Source organism: Episyrphus balteatus, chromosome 2 (assembly GCF_945859705.1).
Source record: "Episyrphus balteatus chromosome 2, idEpiBalt1.1, whole genome shotgun sequence".
Classification (NCBI taxonomy): domain Eukaryota; kingdom Metazoa; phylum Arthropoda; class Insecta; order Diptera; family Syrphidae; genus Episyrphus; species Episyrphus balteatus.
The window spans coordinates 31,687,177-31,708,993 of record NC_079135.1 but is presented as its reverse complement, the minus strand read 5'-3'; the positions used below and the strand labels follow the sequence as shown (position 1 = coordinate 31,708,993).

The 21,817-nt window shown below is 30.8% G+C and overlaps 3 protein-coding genes across 4 annotated transcripts; 1 reads left to right on the top strand and 2 right to left on the bottom strand.

Annotated features, from left to right (window-relative positions):
• Positions 1-3,997: 3,997 nt before the first annotated feature.
• Positions 3,998-5,133, top strand: LOC129911439 (uncharacterized). Of its 2 annotated transcripts, none has more exons than XM_055989249.1 (5): positions 3,998-4,282; positions 4,348-4,556; positions 4,620-4,771; positions 4,830-4,941; positions 4,997-5,133. In XM_055989249.1, the coding sequence occupies exons 1-5, from the start codon at positions 4,081-4,083 to the stop codon at positions 5,009-5,011; spliced, it is 690 nt and encodes a 229-aa protein (XP_055845224.1). In that variant the 5' UTR covers positions 3,998-4,080; the 3' UTR covers positions 5,012-5,133. The 2 variants fall into 2 exon arrangements, with proteins under 2 accessions (XP_055845224.1, XP_055845225.1); XM_055989250.1 differs by having other exon boundaries at positions 4,839-4,941; positions 4,997-5,132.
• A 1,650-nt stretch (positions 5,134-6,783) lies between these two features.
• On the bottom strand, positions 6,784-20,004 carry LOC129911430 (uncharacterized). The gene is made up of 5 exons (XM_055989235.1): positions 19,396-20,004; positions 11,789-12,014; positions 11,590-11,716; positions 8,941-11,525; positions 6,784-8,536 (listed from the first exon to the last, which is right to left on the bottom strand). Exons 1-5 carry the CDS (start codon positions 19,921-19,923, stop codon positions 6,828-6,830), a joined length of 5,175 nt encoding a protein of 1,724 aa, XP_055845210.1. The 5' UTR covers positions 19,924-20,004; the 3' UTR covers positions 6,784-6,827.
• Positions 14,601-15,956, bottom strand: LOC129911435 (uncharacterized). The gene is made up of 2 exons (XM_055989244.1): positions 15,665-15,956; positions 14,601-15,566 (listed from the first exon to the last, which is right to left on the bottom strand). Exons 1-2 carry the CDS (start codon positions 15,680-15,682, stop codon positions 14,646-14,648), a joined length of 939 nt encoding a protein of 312 aa, XP_055845219.1. The 5' UTR covers positions 15,683-15,956; the 3' UTR covers positions 14,601-14,645.
• Positions 20,005-21,817: the final 1,813 nt, after the last annotated feature.

The following is a 21,817-nucleotide window of genomic DNA, read 5'->3' as shown; positions in this document are numbered from 1 at the left end:
CCTAAAGAAAATCTAACTCAGTAAAGCAATGTCTTTCTGTTTATCTGTTACCATTTCGAGTAACAGCCCAACCCATTGAAGATATTAGATTCAAACCTCATATTCAGGAATGAGTCCCTAAGGGAGAAAATTCAATTTCTTTAGGATTAAAAATAAAGGTACTGGCCATTATGTCCACATCCATAATTTTAATGTTTGAAAATTATTATACCTTTACAAAATATTTTTTTTAATAAAACCATTAATAATAATCATTTTTATAAAAAGAAAACAAAAACTGGGTTTTATGGTTTTTCTCATAGTTTCTATAGCAATAACTAGACGAAATTAAAATGGGGCCACACTGCCGGCACCAGCTGTCCAATACAAAAAGAATTATCAAAATTGGTTCACTTAGTCCAAAGTTATGAGGTAACAAGAAAGCAGCCTAAGGGCGTTTTTCGTTTGTATATACATACAGGTGACCTTCTTCTGAAGCTTCTATAAAATCAAAAGTATCAGAGATCGATAGTCGTTGTTGAAGTTATTTAACTAGAAATTAAGATACAAAAAATGTTCAAAAGGATAAACATATATTTTTAAAACATACAGGGTGTCCCAAAAGTTAACGTCGAAACGAAAACGGTAGATAGGGAAGGTGGTGACAGTTATCAGAAAAATAATAAAAAAAATCGCAGCCATATATTTTGGGAGTTATGGGCATTTGAAAAAAAGTCGAAAAAATGGTCACCCTGTGACGGTTTTTCATTTGCCGTGACTACAAATCTTAATTTTTCTAATTTTTTTCTTTTGTTACGGAACCTTGAATAACCCTGCTATCAAATGCATTCAAAAATTTTAACTCAGCTGCATCAGTTTTAAAGAAAATATTACTTTTTTACCCAACTTAGTACTAAAAAAATTTACATGACTCTAATTCAATGAGCCGTAGTGTAAAAAAAATGCACTAAGATGTTTCGGCAAGTTGCCTTAAAAGTTGGTTTGTTCAATTCTCTTTTCAAAATGGTACAACATTGTTGGGAATATTCCATAAACAACCGAGATAAAAATTTTTTTCTTAAGAAATCCGACTTTTTTTTAGGTAATTTTTCCATACCCTGTATATTAGGTGGAAATGAATTTAAAAAAAAAGTACGTATACACCACAGTGTACATTACGATTTCTGAAATTACATAACTTTTTGTTAATTTTTTTGTATTTATATGAACTTCCTCCAATACATAATAAACAAAAAAAAAAATAAAACATGGTAGGTTTTCATCCTATATTCCTATAAATGGGGTTTTCGTTTGTAGGTCAAAATGATTTAAAAAAGTGTTTTCATTTATTTTTAAAACCAATATTTTTAAATTTTTTACATTTCAGATAATTCAAAATTAAAGCTGCGTTTCTTTTTGGGCATTCATCTACTGCTTAGTACTTAAAGTTGCTTTCAACTACTTTTACTCTATTGAACAAGTAGTTCAAATCAGTGAATAAACGCTCCCTAAGGAACGCAGCTAAAATTTAACTTTAACTTAAATTAGTGTAACGGGTACAATGGTTGGCACCCCTAAGCATTTTTTCACTTTGAATTGCGAATTACTCTCGCATTTAAAGAGTTAGGTATATGTTTTATATGTCAAATTAAAGGTTAAAGAATTTCTGACTTGAATATTATTAGAAAAAAATGTTAAAAAAACAAAGACTATTTTAAAAATATTAAAATAGGAAAACCTACCCAAAAGGTACAATCATTGGCACCCAGGTACAATTGTTGTCACCCGAGGGTACAATTATTGGCATCCTCAAAATTGAAAGAAATACGAGGAGTGTTTTTCATGATAGTTTCTATCAAAATTTAGTTAAAAACAGTTTAATGTAACAAAAAATATTCATTTAACGCAATTAAAAAAAAAAGTAAATAAAATGTACGACTGGGTCGTATGAGTGGCTCTTGCATTTCAAATTACATACCTTTATCTTAGATAGTTTTTGGAATTTAAATCTTTTTTTTAAGTTTAAATTTAATTTAATTTAAATTTAAAAATTATGTCATTTTCGCAAAAAAGAGAAACGTCATATTTCTGCTGTACAATTTTTTTGAGAAAAACTAAACACGCTTTTTTGTAAGAATTTTTTTAGAATATTGTGTACGCCAAATTTAATCGAAATCGTTGGAGCCGTTTTCGAGAAAATTGCAATATCTCGAAAACTTTATATAGGAGATATCCGTTAAGAACGAGATATTAAAATAAACTAAAAACGAACGGGTCTTGGAAATCACGTACAAATCGTCTGTCCCGAGTTTTTGGAAAATTTATCAATCCTTTTGAGTTCTTTTTTCCCCCATTTTTCAAACATATACTTATAACGGATACACGGTATAATTATTGGCAGTCTTAAGGTACAATTATTGGCAGTGCCAACGATTGATGTCCCAAAGCACGCATTATTGGCACCCCCCTGCCAATAATAAAACCACTACTTTATATGGGACCAATGATTGACACCCCTTTTTAATTAATTTGAACATATTTTTTCATATAAAAAACAATTAGGGTAGGATGGTATAAGAGTGCGCGGTCGATAAGAGTGCGCAAGGCCATTTTCTACGATTTGAGAGGGAATATAAGACTGAATGCACTTATTTTGGAAAGACCTAAGTTTGATCTGCTGTCAAAATTTCATGCAAATGTGTTTGTAAACAGAGGTGCTAGTTAAGTTTAAGTTTTTGAGCTCTTTTTTTTCTAATTTTTCTTGCCAAACAAATTAAATTTTCCGCTAAACAACAAAAAATGACAATAAACAAAGTATGGGATATTGAAGAGTAGACAAAAAGAAAACATTTGAGGAACACGTAAGATTGGTCATAAAGTGCATTGTGAAATACATATATATTCTTCGATTGCATGTCTGAACGTGTAAGAGTGCGCACCATCATGAAGTATAAGAGTGCGCGGGTTATAAGAGCAGTTAATGCTCTCCAAGGCTTCAAAATAACTGGCATTTGTCCATATACCACAAGCAGCAGCTAGAAAAAGCAATTCCTACCAAAAAGAAACCAAATACAAGTTTTACAAAAAACAAGCGAATGGAGGTAACTAGGAAATTTCGAAATTTTCTCGGAACCATTAATCGAAGACTAAATAGATTGTTCCTCATGTAAGGAGTGATGGGTCGATAAATACTCTGTTTATTTAAAGATAGGCAGTTTTATTTGCGACTTTTGTGCGAACTTACACCTGTGCGCAGCTGCGCACTCTTACAAACTAAGCCGCGCACTCTTACACAATAGGATGTATAAGAGTGCGCAAATAACCTAATGTGGTATTTTGTTTATAACTATTGAATTAATACATTTTTGTTACCAGTTTTAAGTTTTTTCCGTTGCTTTGATTATAAACTAAAAAATATATATAAAAAAAGTAGTTAAATTCTTTTCGTTTTTTTTTTATTTTGTGTTTTGTCTAAAATGCGCACTCTTATACCACCTTACCCTATTAAAAACATATAATTTATTATATTGTTAAGCTAAAAAAAATAAATCTTCATCCAAAAATTAAAAAAATAATCAAAAACGGACAGTTACCAAATTCAGTGTCCTTAGCGGGAACACTGTATTTTTTGCACTTTTTTCATGAACTTAGAACGGCTTTACTTTTTTACTAATTAAAAGGAAGTGAGAATGAAATAGACCAAAATAAAAATGCACAATTGTAGAGAATTAAAACATGATTTTTGTTCCATGGGCATAGTAGTTTTTCTGAAATGCTTTATTGCATGAAGGGTGCCAATGATTGGTACAAAAATCGGGGGTGCCAACCATTGTACCCCTTACGCTATTCATCAATCAATCCATGCCATTAGTCTTTCTTCTAAGGCTATGGTGACGATCTTTAACTAGTTTATAAATCAAGATGACAATATTTTATATTCAAATAACATTATAAAAGCCTTTTAAAGGAAGAACAATTAATATGGGACAACGAGAAATACGTAACTGTTTTAGCATTTAAATCAATTTTTCTTTGAAATGTTTGTTTTTGCTTAAGTTTAAAATAATTACAAAAAGTTTGAAAAAAAAAAACAATTTTACGATGGAAGGCAGAGATGTCAATTTCACTACTTGTCTATTTGCATGGTTTGTCTTTTTAATTTCGGAGGCTCTTGCTGCTTTAATCATCCACAACATGGTCGCATTTGGTAATGTTATTTGGAATGCCGAAGAAATTTCAAAACCATTATGGAGTAATCACGCATTGATCATGGTTGTCACTATGATTCTGATGAATGGCAACGGTAAAGTAAAGGTTTTTATCGAAACAAAATAAATACTCTAACTATGGTTGTTCTATCTGAATTAGGAATGATGATGTTTCGTCTGTTTCCGAAGTGTAGAACTGTTTTCATTAAATATCTTCATGCACTTATTCACACTATGATTTTAATTGGTTCCGGATATGCTTACTATTTGATTCACAGCTTCAAGGCTGACCTAGATCGATCTCATTTTACATTTCAACAATTGCATGCGTACTTGGCGGTGTTAACTGCTATTTTGTATATTTGCCAAGTAAGTTTTTTTTTTAACAAACAATCAGAACTTGAACTATTTTTATATTTTAATCATAAATAGTGGGCATCTGCAGTGTTTGTATATCTTTACATGTATTCAAATCAGCGAAGAAGGAAACTTTTTGCTTCATGGCATAATTTCCTTGGAGTTTGTGTTCTTCAGATTTCTATCATAACAGCATGTGTTCAACTGCAAGATATGAATTATAAGAAGTACTTTGTTTTATTCAATACTTATCTACAAGGCATGATATTTTAACTAATCTTTAAGTTATTCCAGAAATTTTGAGAAACAACATGCCGAGCATGCAATGGTGTTAATGGTTATCTATGGAGCTCTTGTTAATTGTGTTGTTCTAAATCCATATCTAGAATGGCGTTTGGTAAGCTAAGAGGTGTTGAAATTATTATTTGGAATAATTTAACATTTATTTGTAGGTTGGTCCGCTTTAAGAGGAAATCATAGTGTTTTAGTTAGTTTTAAATATTTATAATTTAATTTTATACTATTATTTTATATTTATAAAAATGTTTAAAATGTTGTGATGATTGTAGCATTTTTACAAAAATTTAAAAAAAAAAAATACTTTTGCTGAAAAATGCATTTTAAAAAATCCAATTCCATCGAGTGAGACTTCAAAAGATGTGTCTCTTTAAGCTCTGTTTAAGATTGGAACTTTAAAATATTTTAAGGTCTTCTAGGTGAAATATTTGCCATCGAAACATATTTTTTTACATCTAAAGCCTGAGCTACATATGTAGAAACACAAAGTGAAAAAAGTTTCTAATTTTTCAAATAATTTTAATTTTTAAATGTCACATCAATAAAATTGTTTTTGTTATTGGGCACGTTCAGGAAATATTAGGGACTAGATATTTAGGCAACGTCATTTTCTGAACGGAAATTTGAGCAAATTGACTAAATTAGTTTGGATGTGATGCTATTAGCTGCGTTCCTTTGGAAATATTTATCTACTTTTTAGTACTTAAAGCTGCTTTGAACTACTTTTTCAGTATAGCATAAGTAGTTCAAAGTAGTTTTAGGTACTAAAAAGTAGATAAATATTTCCAAAGGAACGCAGCTATTGTCAAATTTCGAAATTTATTTATGAATTTTACCGGTCGCATGGGTAAAACACCAAATTTCACTTAACTGTAATGAATTAATAAAATTAATTATAACCGATAATGCACTTTTTAGTTGTTTTTCGCACAAATAAATTTAATTTTGCTTAATTAATTCTTTAATTAAAAACAATCTGCTGTCATGTTGACAAAAAAAACTTTCCTAAATGTTTAGGGAAAATTTTCTTGCCTAACTTTCCAGTCAGCTTTCCAACAAAATTACCTAAATTGGAAGGATTTTTTTTGACAGCTGACCAATCAGAGACCGAGAAATTACCTAAATATTTAGTCCCTAACGTTTCTGAACCTGCCCATTTTGTACTTTTGTTTACTTTCTATACTTTTTTTGAATTTGTGTTTCGATGTAGTTCTAGCTTAAAGCAGAAAAAATCTAAAAAAAAATCGAAAAAAGACATCTTCAGATTAATGACTGCAAAAAGCTTTTGGTTAAAAGATATAAATTTATAGTAAAAAGGCCTACACATATTTAAGTAAAAAACCTAGAAATTTTTTTTTTTTTTGATTTCAAACAAGAAATCCAAGGTTAACCCCTTATAAAAAAAAATAATTAAAAAAAAAATTCCTCTAAATCTATCGAGTGAGACATCAAATAAAGGTCTTTTTAAGCTCTTTTGATAAATTGAAACCTCAAAGTTTCGTTGAGTTGTGGTTGCTGAGTTATTTGCAATTTAAATATTTTTTAACATTCGGAAGTTAAAACCTTCGAATCATAGTCTGGAAATAAGTTTGATTTATATACAAGTTCATAGTGAATGGGGCTACGGATTTAGGTACAAAATATAAAAATTAATTTTTTTTTTTTCAAATCTCTGAAAAAAAAATCCAAGGTAACCCTCCGATAAAAAATACTTTTAAAAAATGTACTACGAATCCACCGAGACATGAAGAGAAAGTATTTTGAAACTATTTTCAAATTGATTTTTTTTTCCTTAGTTATTTGCAATCAAAATATTTCGTTTTTACTTTTGGAAACAGATATCTTCGCAGCAAAGTCTGGAAACAACTTTTGGTTTCAAGATGTGAGATATGTATGAACCTTTGTCTTAACGCAAAATAGTTCTGCGTAAAAACAAAACAAATTCAAACAATAATTTTTCGAAATTTATTAAAGATACAAATAATTTTATTCCTCTTCGCCTTCATTCTCTTGCTGATCTTCACCCTTATCACTGATAATTTCTACCTTGTGTATTGTAAACTGACTATTGTAAAAAGAATTATTCAAAGTCATTACAATGCAGTACAACAAAACTTGTAACTGAGTTGTTCGCAATACATAAGCTGCTCCTTCTCCTGCGGGAAAAAGTGGATGTCCATGACTCTGGCACTCGAACATAAAATATCCTGATTCGATTTTTCCAATTGCCAAGCTCCGCTTCATGCACTGAACAATTCCATATTGATTGTATGTGAAAAAGTATCCAAGTGCAGCTGCAAGGTTAAGCTCATTTCTTCCTTTTGCATAAAGATAACCATACACGACGCTCTCCAGATGAACATTTAAATTGATATAACCATTTTGAAAGACGGTATTCAAGTGTTCCAATGAAATTTCATAATCTTTTCGAGTAATTGACGAAACACTCTCATTGTAATAGTCATTACCATTAATAACGATAGAATCTATGATTTGTGTATTCCAATCGTTGACACGATACAAGATGGCAACATAACATGCAACTACATTGATAGCAAGATGTTGCTTGTTTCGAGATTCTCCAAACACTGAAGACAACGGATGAATAGAACCCCAAAGTGAGAACAACTTTTTCGGGATTTCAATGTCAAAATTCTTATCTTTGGTCAAAGGTGCGCCGCGGATCTGCTTGACAGCGTTTGATCGATTGAGACGACTCCAAATTACCAAATTTGGATAATTATCTAGCCATTCGATTTCTTCAGGATGTGTACAAAGATTGTCACTTTGGAATGTAGTCTTACAAATATCGAATTCATCTGTCAGCATATTGAGAAGTTGCTTTCTCTTTGGAGCTATCTTATGAGACACAATACTGACGGCATGAAGTTTATAATCTGTCTTCCAGTCTTCGTTTAATGCTCTCTTATTGATATAATCCAACATCGAGGTGAGATCGCCGAAAAGAATCCATGAAGCATTATTCTGTTCAGGTTTTTTGGTTATGTCTTGGGGACATCGAGGTGTTTCTTCTTGTTCAGATGTACCCTCTTCTGCGTCTGGTCCAATCTCCATAGAACGATAAGGATCAAAAAGATGAAAGTATTTATCATGGTAAATTGTAAAAGTTGAATTTGAAATTTGCAACAAAATATATCGTTGAGACTGAACTGCCTTCTTGATAATGTATTCTAAGTTACCGCCAAATGCTCCTTGGGGGATAAAATGATAGACATTAATTTCAAATTCAAACTCATCAACATCAATATTTTTGATAGTTCGCTCAGTACTTGAATCCATATTTGAAGTTGTATTAGCAATATTATTTGCAACATTTATAACTTTATCAATTCTAGAAGCATCCCAATTATTAAGGGGACGTAAGATGGCATATAAAATAGCAATAGCACTGGCAAATAAACAAGTTTTTATTTTATTTGGTGCGTCTTCAAGGCGATTTTCTAGTGCGGTTGATCCTTGAATCTTGAATAGACAATCTGAATCTTTTAGTTGATATCCTAATAATGGAAGCATTTTTTGATGTAATTGAGCTTGGCTCAATTTGACGCTTGAATCTTCACGTGGCTTATGTTTAAACTCAATGCTCTTATCAGATTCATCATAAAGTTGACCTTCTTCTGCTGTTTCTATGAAATCAGATGTATCAGAGATCGATAGTTGTTGAGGTGATTTAACTAGAAATAAAGATACACAAAATAATAAAACAAAAAATATTTTTCACATCATATATTAAGAATTTTGTCTGTGTTAATAAAATGTATAAAAAAGTACGTATACGCCAGAGTGAACATTACGATTTCTGATGAAATACCATAACATTTTGTTATTTTTTGTATGCATTTCTATGAATAAAGATTATTAAAATAAACACAACCAAAAAATAAAACATATAGGGCTGCCACCTTATATTTCTATAAGAGTCACGATTGCAAATTTAACTAAAAATTGTCTGGGTCCTGTCGTTTCGGGAAAAGAATTTTTAAATTTAGTATGTTTGTGACAAAGTGTAACTTTTTAATATATTGTATGGTAACCCTGTTTAAAATAGATAAACAAAAAACAAGAAGAGTATTTGTACCTGAAACTTTGCTACCCTTCTTCTTCCTCGGACTTTGTTTTTCATCTTTAAATTGTTTTATTCTCTTTGATTCTTTTCGTATTTCACTTTCAATGAATTTCAATTTTTCCTTAAATCTTCGTTTTTGTCCTTCTTTTTCAGCCATCTCTCGATCATAGAGTAGTTCTTCTTGCGATTCCGTTCTTTGGATAAATTTCCTCGACACAGAATCCGTTACGTTTTTAACTTCCAATTCAACTAAAACATATTTCTGGCAAATTCCACACGCTTGTTCAATTCGTCTTACTAATGCATTTATCTCTAAGAATCTTAACAAACACATTGGACCTGTCGATTGTGATCGAAAACCAAAAATATCACACGAACATCCCATGAACATATAAATCAAGTTATATCGTTTTAAAATCAGACAAGAAAGTCCTTTGCAAATAAGAAACAATCTGCTAACATTTGAGAGTCCACTTTCTACATCGATTTTTAATCTTTCCGATTGAACCGTTTTGGTTGTGATGACTTTTATCTGAAAAGTTGTACTGCCAAGTTGTATTTTTGGCATTTGTTTTCGGAAAATCAAGTCCAGAGTATGATTGTATGACCAAAAGCGTTTTTCCAAGACATCACAAGACTCAATAGCATAATCGATAACATCACTACTCCATGTTGATATTTTATACTTTGAAGATAGTGCTGCAGCAGTTATTGTTGAAAGAATACCTTTCAATGATCCTTTTGATAGATCCAAGTCAGTTTCACGGCCAAATATTGCCCAACTTCCATCTGGTAGTGGTTTGAAATTGGACTCAATTGCCAGTTCTTCTTCGGCAGTCATTTTTGGAATGGCACTTGCTTTAGACTGAAATTCTGAACATATGTTATCGAAGTCTTCACCACGCTTTAGTCTCATTTTTAGATCTTCCAAATGTTTCCTATCTGACTGAAGAAGAATCTTCGAGGCTTCTAGGAAAGCCTTTGTCTTCTTTTCAGTTTTTTGTTGAATTTTGTCCATTAAATCATCCATGAGCTCCCCCACCACAGAATCGATAACGTCAATGTCATCGAATTCCGGAATTCGATATTGATCAGGAATCGATTCAATACTGTGTTTACGGACAAGTTTCTTTCGTAAAGCCATTTTCTTTTGCTCCAAGATAAAGTCTTGTTCTGAGCAGATTCTCTGACAAGGGTTTACACTCAATTCGGAAAGACATTGTACTATTGAACGATTGAAAGAGCTTATAGGTAATTTTTCTTCATTATTTTGATTTTCGTCTTTTTTCTCAAGAATCGCTTCACAATCGAATGGGTACTTGATTTGAAGTGTCCCAAAACCAGTAGAGTCTTTAAATGCTCGATTGATGCTGAATGTCCCAACAGCCTTTACGCGAATTCCATGAAGAAAGAAGTTTCCATCAGTTTTGATTGATATTGAGTTGATGAACATCATACGACATAGAGAATTTAGATTTAAATGAATTTGAAGGCATCCAGTTCCCGATTTAGAAAAATTGCCAGCCTGTCCTGCTGGACCTCGTTTAAATGGATCAAAAACGAAAAACATATTTCGTTCCTTCCAAAGCCCAAATATCGAAGAATCAACTTCCAATAGACCGAAATTGTAGTTAAGTAGGAAATTTTTTAAGGCCAAAGTTAGTTGAGAGGCTCGATAGGATCTACAATCGACCACATGTCCAGATTCAACAAAAGCTTTCTTTTCAACCAGCACTCGATAATTTCCAAAGAGCAATACTTCTGGTAAATCGGCAATGTTAAGTTTCTTTAATCGATTATCGCAAATGAAATCGTTGTGGTACTTCTTGCCAAATTTTATAAGATCATCAATAACCTGAACTGTCCATTCTCTTGGTGGATCTATTTGGCTATAAACAAGAGCTAAATAGCTTGTCATTAACGATGGGTTGTCATCAGTAGGTTTACCCCCAGATAAAATTGGAAGACCTGATAAGGCTGGTATTATCGAATAAAATCGATTAACTACAGCGTATAGTTTCTTCGGTAGTTTGAGCACTTGCAAATTCATAGGGTTAGATAGCTTCCCAAAGTCTTTAAGATTTATTTCATACAAGTTGAAATCTGCTGCACTTTCAACTTCACTGTAGTTCAAAATCAAGTGTACAATGTGTTCAATAGTTTGAATTGCCATAAGTGAAGCTTTGCCTTCGATTGAGTTCCGTTTACAATCCATATCACGACCATTGGGATCGAAAATATAAAAAGTATCCATACAGCGCTTCCATATTAGGAAATAAAGATTTTCGACCCACAAGATCCCAGCATGAAATCTATCAAAGAACAAGGTAAGAGCCTTTAAAATATTTGGCTCTTCTGTAAGTGAAGCGGTTAGGTGTAATTTTATATCGATGGTAGCTTGCTTTTCTGTCAATTCAGGAATTATATCAAAATCAGAAGTGAGATTTTCATATTTTCTATCGATACTCTTATGGAAAAGTTCAATTCCACTATGAATTATAGAATCAATTGTTTGAGCACTCCAATAATCTGGATTTTTAGAAAATGATCCGACATAAGCTACATACAAACATGCTATTTCTACAGGTCTTGAAGTTCTAGAAAAAATGGAAAAAGTTAAAAAAAGAACATAGGTAATCCTTTTTTCATTAGAAATTGTACCTAATATTTGCTTCGTGTGATGATATGGCCTCATTACCAAAAACTACAGCAGCTCGAAAAGTTTTCTCCAAGTCACTTGGAATCGGAAATATAACGGGTTTAAAAAAGCTAAGTTCTTCATGAATGCCTTACGGATTTAAGTATTGAAGAATGAAGATGTTATACCTATTGATTTGTAGAATTTCAATATTTTGCTTACCACTACGTTTATTTAAATTCATATCTTCCATTTCAACTTCATGTTTTTTCATCCAGGGAAAATAATATCTATCACCATCTGATAAAAGTCTATACTTTTGTCTTTCTTCATTTTCAAGTTTCTCTTGAAGTTTGCGTGGATTGTATGTTTCATAAGGGATATCACTTCCATGTGAATGAGGGGTTTCATTTATGAAAATGCCACTCCTTGGACGTTTTAGGTCGAGCTTAAATAAAAAATAAAGCTTAGATTATATTAAGAGCAAAGAAAAAATTATTTACAAACAAAGAAGGTAACGCGAGAAGACGGGTACGCTTCTTAAGGATTCATCATAAAGTTTATGTCCTGGAAACTAGTTAAACTAATTACCGTCTTTGGGGATAGTACGATAAATAAGGCGATGAAAATTAGTAACGAAATCTTGTAGAGGAGTCAAATACAACCATTTTTAACCCGTTTCAGAGGGAGGGGTAATTTTCTAACAAATGACTCAAAATAAAAAAAAATATCCAAAAACAACGACAACTCCTACAATTATCTACATATGAAACCTTTTTCAAATGCCAGAATTTAACACTTTATTTTAATTTTTAAATCTAGTTTTTTGATCTCAATAATTGATCTAGATAATTGATCTCAAAGTCAAAATTTCGAAAAAAAAAGGTTAAAAAAAATTACATTGAATACTATTTTTGTAAAGACTGTGGATTTCAATCCAAATTTTTAAAACTTTCCACTGGCAGAGGATCACAGAAAGCAATCTCTCAGGACTCTCAGGCTATCTATCTTTTCTTTGAAGACAAAAAGAAAAAACAATTAAAGGTTATTGTAACAATATTGAACCCTACACCGCACCTACGTGTTTTTCGTTGAACAAAGTTCAAATAAAATTAAATTATTTCGTTAATGGATTTTTTTCAAAATTTTTAATTTATTTAATTTAAGTTCTTCAAGCCTTAGTATATGTTTTTTATTCAATTAAATGTATACAAAAAAACTTTAAGTCCAATATTTATGTAGTACACAAGAGAATAAATAAAAACCTATTAAAAATATTTACCTACTGTTTTTTTAACACCGCAACGAAGTATTTTATTAATTTCTGCTAAATTACAAATATTCTTCAATAGAGCAATATATTCATCAAAACAACGAAAAGGAGGTTATGACAGTATATTGATCACCCTTTCTTAAAAACTACTTGCCTTTTCAAGCTTACGATTAACTGAATTCAAGAAAAATTAACCATTCAAAGCTTTTATTTGATTTAAATATTTTTAGGTACTCAGACAATTTTCAAAAAATTAGTTTTAGATTTTGAAAAAATACGAGTATATTATTATTTGTTTTTGTTTGGGCCTGGCTACACAGTGTTGTGCCCAATCACGTTCCAATTCACATTTTCTAGGAACAAACTTCAAAAAGAGGAAAATCCTCTGACTGGTTAGGCGATTGAAAAATCATCGTGTAGCCCGGCACTTTGGAATTACTTTTTTCAAACAGTTCAATAAATTTTCTTAAAACTACTTTTTTCAAACACTTCAATAAATTTTCTTAAAATTTAGTTTTTGATTGAAGTTCATATTTTGTCTTACATTTCTTATATCGATTAGAAAATTTGAAGCGAAAAAATGTTGAATATTCATTTTTATCAAAAAACAACACCGACTTCCATCGATCAAAACTGGGTTTTATGGTTTTTCTAATTGATTATATGGCCAGAACGAAATTGAAATGGGACCACACTGCAGTCACCAGCTTTCCAATACAAAAAGAATTATCAAAATTGGTTCACTCAGTCCAAAGTTATGAGGTAGCAAACATTAAAAAATACAGACGAATTCACATATTATTTATCATTTTTAAGTTTTTTTTAATTAATGGCCAATTTTTCAATAGTCAGTTAAACAGTCAGTTAGTACTTATTCCTAAGGATAGAGAAAAAATCTATTTTTCAACAGGCAGATTAGCTTATTCCTAAGAATAAAACTATCTGCTTCTTTCAGAGACGAATAAAAATTATTCTAAGGAATAATCTCAACAAATATATTGTGTGAGTTGTCAAAGCTGCTTTGAAAGAATTTTGACAAAAAATACAGAGGAACACAAAAAAACAAAAACAATTATGAATAAAAATGACGTTTAATTTTGAATATTTTTGAATTTGACAATTGTTGTTTTGTTATTCTGTAGAATAAATGATTCTTGATTGAAAAATTCAATGTTGTTATCTGATTGTTTATGAGCCTTATAACTTTATTCGTCGAACAGTTAACTGACTGTTTATTAGAAGATTGAAAAATTGGCTCTAAAGGTTATTAAATTAATTCATTGTATGTTATTCAAAATAAAACAGATACCAAATATTTTGAATAAGTCCATGATCCATGGACGAGAATGGCTAAGCAGAAGCACTAAACAATTTTCAGAAAAACTGTACAGTTAAGTCACTGCAATTTTCCAAATACAAGCAGATAAAATGAACCCATCCTCAAAATCGGACTGGGTCTACTTGATTGTTATCTTATTTGCACACAAAAAAATTCTCTGTAGTATCTTTCATACAAAAATATAAAAATTCTGGTCAAAAAATAGAACGATCATATAAAATTAATATGATCACGTCTTAAAGGTTATCACCTGAAAGCTGTGGAAGAATTTTTAATACAACGTTTTACTCCTTTGATAATTTTTTTTTTTTTTTTGAGAAAAAAGAATATTTTTTTTTTAATTCATTTGTATTTATTAAAAAACTTAAAAATAAAAATTAACAGAAAACATAAAACTAATAATTCAAAATTAATATTTTCTTTATTAAAAAATAAAAAAAATTTATTTTAGTTTATGTGTTTGTAAATTATTCAATTAAAATAACAAATTCTTGATCAGTCAAAGGTGATGATGGGGATGACGATGCTAATGGCGATGGTAATGACGAATGTAGTATATAGGTTTGTTCAATATAATTTTGCAAATGTGTTGCAACAGTCATTGCTTCAAAGTCAGAATTTGATTGTAAAAACTGCTTGATAACTGATAAATGCTCAAGGACATTTTCAGCTGCTATATTTTCACTTGATTTCGGAGAAACGTTATCTTCTCTGTTTTGGCATTTTTCTAAATCATCTTCATTATCTTTATTTGGTTGCTCATCTGTGATTTTATCAACTTGTTGATCCTGTTCGATAGGAACTAAAGCACACTCCTCAACTTCCATATTATTTGAGGTTATGTTAGAAATTTCTTGTCGCATAAAACTGGGCAAAAAATTCTTAAACTCAATTATTATATCCTCTACACTCAGAGTTCCTTGAGGATCATCCTTAGAGCTAGGATTAGATAGATTTGCATCTTTATACTTGAATTTAAGTCGAAATCTTTCAATCCATCTTCCAGTTGGTTTAAAATCTTTAATATTCAGAACTGTTGCCATTTTTGTGGAAATCATCTTTAAAGTTGCATCATTGATGACCATATTCAATTGAAGATCCCGACATCTTTCAATCCATTGATGCAGTATAAAACCAATTGCTTTCATTTCGAACTCTCTACGTTTCTTTGACATTTCCTCCATTACCGCTGGAGCATCGGTTTCGCACATTGTCTGCCATTGAGCCAAGATCTCATCCTTTCGTTCGATAATTCGTCGAATTTGTGTTGTGCAGCATTGGAACATTCGAGCCAAATTATTTCGGGATAGTTGATTAGCCTCATGATGGCGAATCACTGCGATTTTCTCATAGAATGTCAAGGTATTACGATCACGTCTTTTTTTAACCTAAACATTAAATTGAAAAACAGTTTTACAAAACATACCTATAAACCTAGCGAAGATAATTATTTTTTATAAAGATAACAATCTCTCTCTTAACTTACCTTTGATTTATTGCTCATTTTGTATGTTCTCTTTGATGTGTTCCACTATGATTGAAAATATTTTCAATTTTTATCGAAAATTTGCTGAGTGTTTTTTTAGAAACTTTGTGAAAACTTGCTAAAATGAATTCAACAAACAAACGGCCTTGAGTTTCTCGTGCCGCCAACGATAATATCACTGTTTGATATCGTCAGTTAAGCTATAGGCACCTAACCTACGTTACAATAAGTACCTTCTTACCTAGCTTTACGCAATACACTGACGAAAAGGCTACATGCTATAACAAAATACACGATATAAAGCTTCTGACCGAAGTGATAAAACCGTTGGTTGAATACCTCTCACGTTTACCTATACACAAATCTAACAAAAACCTACACCTCCGGCCGACAACCGATCAGCAGCGTTCCAGCGCTGTTTCATGTTCTATTTTATATAATATTTGCTTAGTTGATGATATTTTGTGTTTCATAAAAAAGTAGGTATTCGTATTTGTATCATATCGTTGTAGCTGGCAGCAGCACATTATTGAAGTTAATCGTCAGAGTGGAGCGGAATAGCGGCAAATGTCTGGCTGTCTGTGTATGTTGGCATCGGCAATTAATGCATCTAATGTATTGGTTTGGTGATTAATATATTGTTGTCAATGACTATAAAATTAAGTCTCATGTAGGTATAATAATTTGATTAGAGATGACTAGTCTGAGAACGAGTGATGGTTTGATTTAAGGAGATGGTACCAGGAAGTTAGCTAGAATTGCATAATTAGTAGATATAAGTACTGTAGATAATGTTTTATTTTAATAGAAAGAGAACAATATTCAAAAAATCGTTTTAGTGTGACATATGTATGTATGTAGGTACATAGAAAATATGTAAGTAATTTTGTTTGTTCAGTTAACATATTTTCTGGTGTTTAATTTCCGTAGGTAAGGTAGATAGGTATGTATGTAGAACATATCTATTTATATTATATTAAAATGAAACAAGTGAGTTTTTTTTTATTTTCGTTAGCTTAAAATCTGCTAAAAGGGGCAGGTTTTGTCTGAAGAACTTCAATTGATAAGGCTTTCGATTTTGTTATATACTATATACACGTTATCACGGCCTTTTGTTAACTCCTAGCTTAAAAGCTTTTATAAATTTGTAAGGACTGGTTTTCAAATATCAATGGAAAGGTAAGTTTATGATAATTGATAACTCTAAAAATAAAGTTTTTAAATAAAAATGATTTAAATTTTAGTTTTTTTTCAATTTTTTTTCTGTCCAGTTTTATATTTTATGAAAATGCATAAGGAGAATATAAAACTCTTATAAATAGATCTGTTTAATGAAAAAAATCTAGGACAGAACATCAGTTACAAAATTTTAATTTCAAAAATCATTTCTTGAAATGATTTTTTACTAAAATAAAAAATGATTTACTAGCACTTTAATATTCCTGTAATTTTTTTTTTTTTTGTTATTTATCAAAAATTTTTAAGAAATTGGGCAGGTTCAGAAACGTAAGGGACTAAATATTTAGGTAATTTCTCGGTCTCTGATTGGTCAGCTGTCAAAAAAAATCCTTCCAATTTAGGTAATTTTATTGGAAAGCTGACTGGAAAGTTAGGCAAGACAATTTTCCCTAAAAATGTAGGAAAGTTTTTTTTGTCAACATGACAGGAAATTGTTTTTATTTTAAGAATTAATTTTGCAAAATTCAATTTATTTGTGTGAAAAACAGCTAAAAAGTGCATTATCGGTTGTAATTAATTTTATTTATTCATTACAGTTAAGTGAAATTTGGTGTCTTACCCATGCGACCGGTAAAATTCTTAAATAAATTTCGAAATTTGACAATAGCATCACATCCAAACTAATTTAGTCAATTTACTCAAATTCCCGTTCGGAAATTGACGTTGCCTAAATATCTAGTCCCTAATATTTCCTGAACGTGCCCATTCACTTTCTAAAATCTTATTTTTTCTTATTTTTATCAAAAACAAACAAATAACTGAGAATGGACACTTTTCACTCACTTGCTCTACCCCAAAAGTAGGAGCAGAAAAACTTGAGCTTTTCTGTGCTGAAAAATTTCATGGAACATAGAATGACAGGTTGTAGAATAAGTTGGGGCGAGTTTTTTTTTTCATGAAACACAAAACTTGTACTTTTTGGATCTTTTCTGTGCCGATCAGATTCATTAAACAGACCTAATGTCTCTTAAACACGAACAGTTATAGCAAGTAGAAATCAAACTAAAAAAAAATTTGCATATATTTTGGCTCATGAAATAGGTACATTATGTACCTATACACATTTTTGAAGCATTATTAAATTGCCTCATCAAGCGAAATTCCACAAATTATCAGCAAATTTAACTCATTTCTTCAAATCTGATAAAGACAATTATTGCAGCAATGATTGATTTTTTTAGGGAGACGGACAGAATCCCGAAATCCAAAATCCAGAAAGACCAAAATCCAGAAAACCCTAAATCCCGAAAACCCCAAATCCCGAAAACCAAAAATCCCGAAAACCCAAAATCCCGAAAACTCAAAATCCCGAAAACCCAAAATCCCGAAAACCCAGAATCCCGAAAACCCAAAATCCCGAAAACCCAGAATCCCGAAAAACCAAAATCCCGAAAACCCAAAATCCAAACCCAAAATATTGGAGTGTAAAAATATTCGTGTACTCGATCCATTTAATTAAACGTTGTGCTTGCGTGATTTTGTGTAAACTAAAAAACGTGTCTTCGATTTTCGATATACAATATACATATTTATGTATTCAAGAGCTTTAACATCACAGTTCTTCAAATGAAGAGCTATATATTAATTGAAATCAACTGCTTTCAATATAAAATAAGTTATAAATATTGTTTAATTTTTGTGCGGTTTAATTTAGTTGGTCACTGTGGTGTATGAGTAACTTTTTTTTTTACTGAAAAATCTTATTGGTTAATATAAATTGATCTATTTATAATGCATTAATAAGACGCTTTGGCTTTTGTTGGCCATTTTCTGACCTTTTAATTGGCTCTATTAGTTATGCAAAGCTTTTCATATCTTCGGTTATGCGTACAGTGTGTAACTTCATCGAATTTTACAGGAGAACAAAACAAACTCCCTATTTTCAAAATCAGTCGAGTTATGTTTATGTTTTTATTGTGAATAATTTTAATTATGAATAAAATGTGAGTTGTATGGTTTGAGCGACTGTAGTATAGGAAACATATATTGCATCGAAATTTCTTTTTTCGAAAAAAAAAATTGTAGTTGCACACTATGCAAGCGTCACTAAAGATATGTAATGCAGTGTTGTCAGAATATTTAGAAGCCAAACTTAAAAATTCTCTCTCATTATAAGGCGGTCTGGACATTATCACAGGATAAAATATACAAATGCAATTATATACGAAGAAAAAACGTGAAAAGAAAATAAGATTGGGGTAAAATTTTCTCTGAATGCTTCTCAGATTCTAAAACCAACAGCATTTTATGTCCTAACTTGGTACAGTTTTCGTAAGATTATTTTCAGAAAAAGCACAGTAAAATCTTTTCAGGGGTATTCTCCATTGAAAATACCACATTATTTAAGGAATGCGATTTGCTTTTTTCTCAACTTGAAACTACGACTAGATAACAGAATCAATGCTTCCAACTTTAACAGGTTCAATGTTTGACAAAATAATTAATTTTGTCAACAAACTTAAATCATAAATTAAAATAAAAAAGAAACTTACTAATCTCCTGGAAGGCACATAATATGTTTCCACACTACATGCTGGACTTGCTAATATTGGTTTAAGTCCTCCTTCTCCTTCGTCGACCATAAGGCTTTCCATTTGAATCAAACTAGCTCCATTTGAAAATTCTCCCTGCCCGTCATGAACTTTTTCGTTTGCATCTGTTTGCGTTTTCAGATATTTTTCTCTTATAACAGCATGATGTTTTAAGGTCTTTGGGCTTCTTTGATTCATAACGCAAGCAGTATATGATTCGAATTGTTGGCATCTTTTGTTACATGATATTTGGGATTTGGGGTATTGAGGTATTTCAAACCAACGAAAAATTGCTTCTTCGACTGTAATAGGTTTAGGTGCAATTGTCACAGTTTTACCGGGTATGCATCGCTTTGGAGGTGCTTCGTAACTGCAAGGATCTATATTAATAGGTCTTGGAATTTCATCCGAACCTTTAAAAGTTTTTATGTTGTAGGGCGTTCGAGAAGGTTCAACATCACTATCCAATGGGACAAATTTTTTCAACATAATTCTTGTGATTTGGAATAAAATGAGAAACAGGAAAGTTAAAATTTTTTGTTATCAATCAAAAAAAAAAATTGATTTAAAAAAATTGTTCATTGTAAACGATTGTTAGCAAAGACAGAGTAGTTTTTGTTAGTATGTAATCTTGAGTTTAATGTTCCTATGAACTAATGTTATTCAAGTTGGCTTAATTAATATGCAAACCAAGTTTTAGTTCACAAACACATATTAAACATGTTAAAAATACTGTCCATCAAAATGAAGGTACAACATCAAACCTTAAAAGAAAGAACATGGAATTGATTATCATACTTTTGTTAGCGAAATTATCTGTGTCTTAAATACAAATCATATTTTCTTAATATTGTAGAAAAACATAAGTCTTGAAATGTTTTTTTCCGAGAACAGAACAAATTGAATGAAAATTGATAATATAATTAAGTTAATCCTTTTAAGTTTGTAATGTTATTTAAAAAATAACACATCAATTAAAAAAAAAAAAAAAAACAACCATGCAACAAATACAAAACTTAACTGAAACTCCATTTCTGAATAATTTTTCAGAGATAAACTATTTTGAATAAAAAATAATCTAGATTGTAGATCTATTCAAAATTGTATCTTTAAACAAGTTTCGGAAAAACAAAAATTTAATTTTTCTGGAAACCAAACATATCGATTGAACTGAACAATCAAAAGTTGAATTAAATTTTAAATATTAATAAGGTTTCAAGAAAATGCTTTTGTATCTTATATTTTCTTGAAAGTTTTCCAGCAGATGAGAATAAAATATTTTTAGAAAGTTAAGTTACGTCAACGTGTTGTACGGCCAACTCCCAAAGGGAACGATATATATTTATTTAATTAATTAAGTATACGCCCCAGTGAACCTATTTGATTCAAAGTTCGTGAGTATTCAATAAATATCGATTAAAAAACAAAGATCGCATTATGCTTCCTTGTATAATATGTATCTTAAATGAAATTGAGCTCTAAAAAACGTATGCAATTTGATTTCTTTTGTTAGGTGCATTTTAAGAAAAAAAAAAAAATAAAATTGTTGGTGCCTTTTTTAAAACTAATTTCTAAAAAGATGCAATTTTCCGTTTTCAAAAATTTTCAGATAGTAATTTTCACTGATTTTTAACTTAGTATATACATATTACTAAAATGGTTGTAACGTTTTATTAAATCGTTTAAAATTATGCGGCATTGATTCATATCGAGGCGTAACATACCTTTTGAATACAATTTATGAAAATTATACGAGGCATTTGAGAGATAGTCAGAAATTAAAAAAAAAGCTCTATTGGAGGTACCGTTTATAACGAAGAAATAGCATTTGTTTAAAAACTAACACTAGAACTTTAAATAAAAAGAGCCATTTTTGAGAAAATTACACAATTACCGTTATTTTTATTTTTATAATTCCTAAAACCCCTCTGTAGTCTGCAAAAACAAATATATAAGTTTGAAGTGACTGACTCATCCGTTTGGTCTGTAGATTGCTTGTGAAGTGGCGAGACCCAATTTGTTCGCATTGTCTACTATTAAAAGAAGGAAGGGCAACTGAAATCACATATGTATATGTAGGTACCTACTTGTAACGTTAAGGACGCAATTTTCCAAGATATGGTTCTCTTTGATCTACTATGCCTTAAAGTGGCTTTTCAACTCCCCTGGCTCAATTGAAAGTCTCGAAAAAAAAATGACACACAAATATTTCCCAAAATTGTATGGTCAGCCACTTATTCTACATGCAAACGGATCTATAGATTAATCACATCATCTAAAACAGCTTTTAATCCTCAAGTGGTTGTTCAATCAAAGAATTTGGTAGTTATCAAAAAAGAACTCCAAGATTAATATTAACCTTAAGAGTTACTTAGAAAACCTT

Bases quoted from the DNA above. Each gene is read 5' to 3' on its own strand.
- LOC129911439 (XM_055989249.1), top strand. From the start codon at position 4,081: ATGGAAGGCAGAGATGTCAATTTCACTACTTGTCTATTTGCATGGTTT. The intron at 4,283-4,347 runs GTAAAGTAAAGG...TATCTGAATTAG, and splicing joins GATTCTGATGAATGGCAACG to GAATGATGATGTTTCGTCTG. The intron at 4,557-4,619 runs GTAAGTTTTTTT...AATCATAAATAG, and splicing joins CTATTTTGTATATTTGCCAA to TGGGCATCTGCAGTGTTTGT.
- LOC129911430 (XM_055989235.1), bottom strand. From the start codon at position 19,923: ATGTTGAAAAAATTTGTCCCATTGGATAGTGATGTTGAACCTTCTCGA. The intron at 12,015-19,395 runs GTAAGTTTCTTT...TTTTTATTTAAG, and splicing joins ATGTGCCTTCCAGGAGATTA to CTCGACCTAAAACGTCCAAG. The intron at 8,537-8,940 runs GTACAAATACTC...CTTTATTTCTAG, and splicing joins GAAGGGTAGCAAAGTTTCAG to TTAAATCACCTCAACAACTA.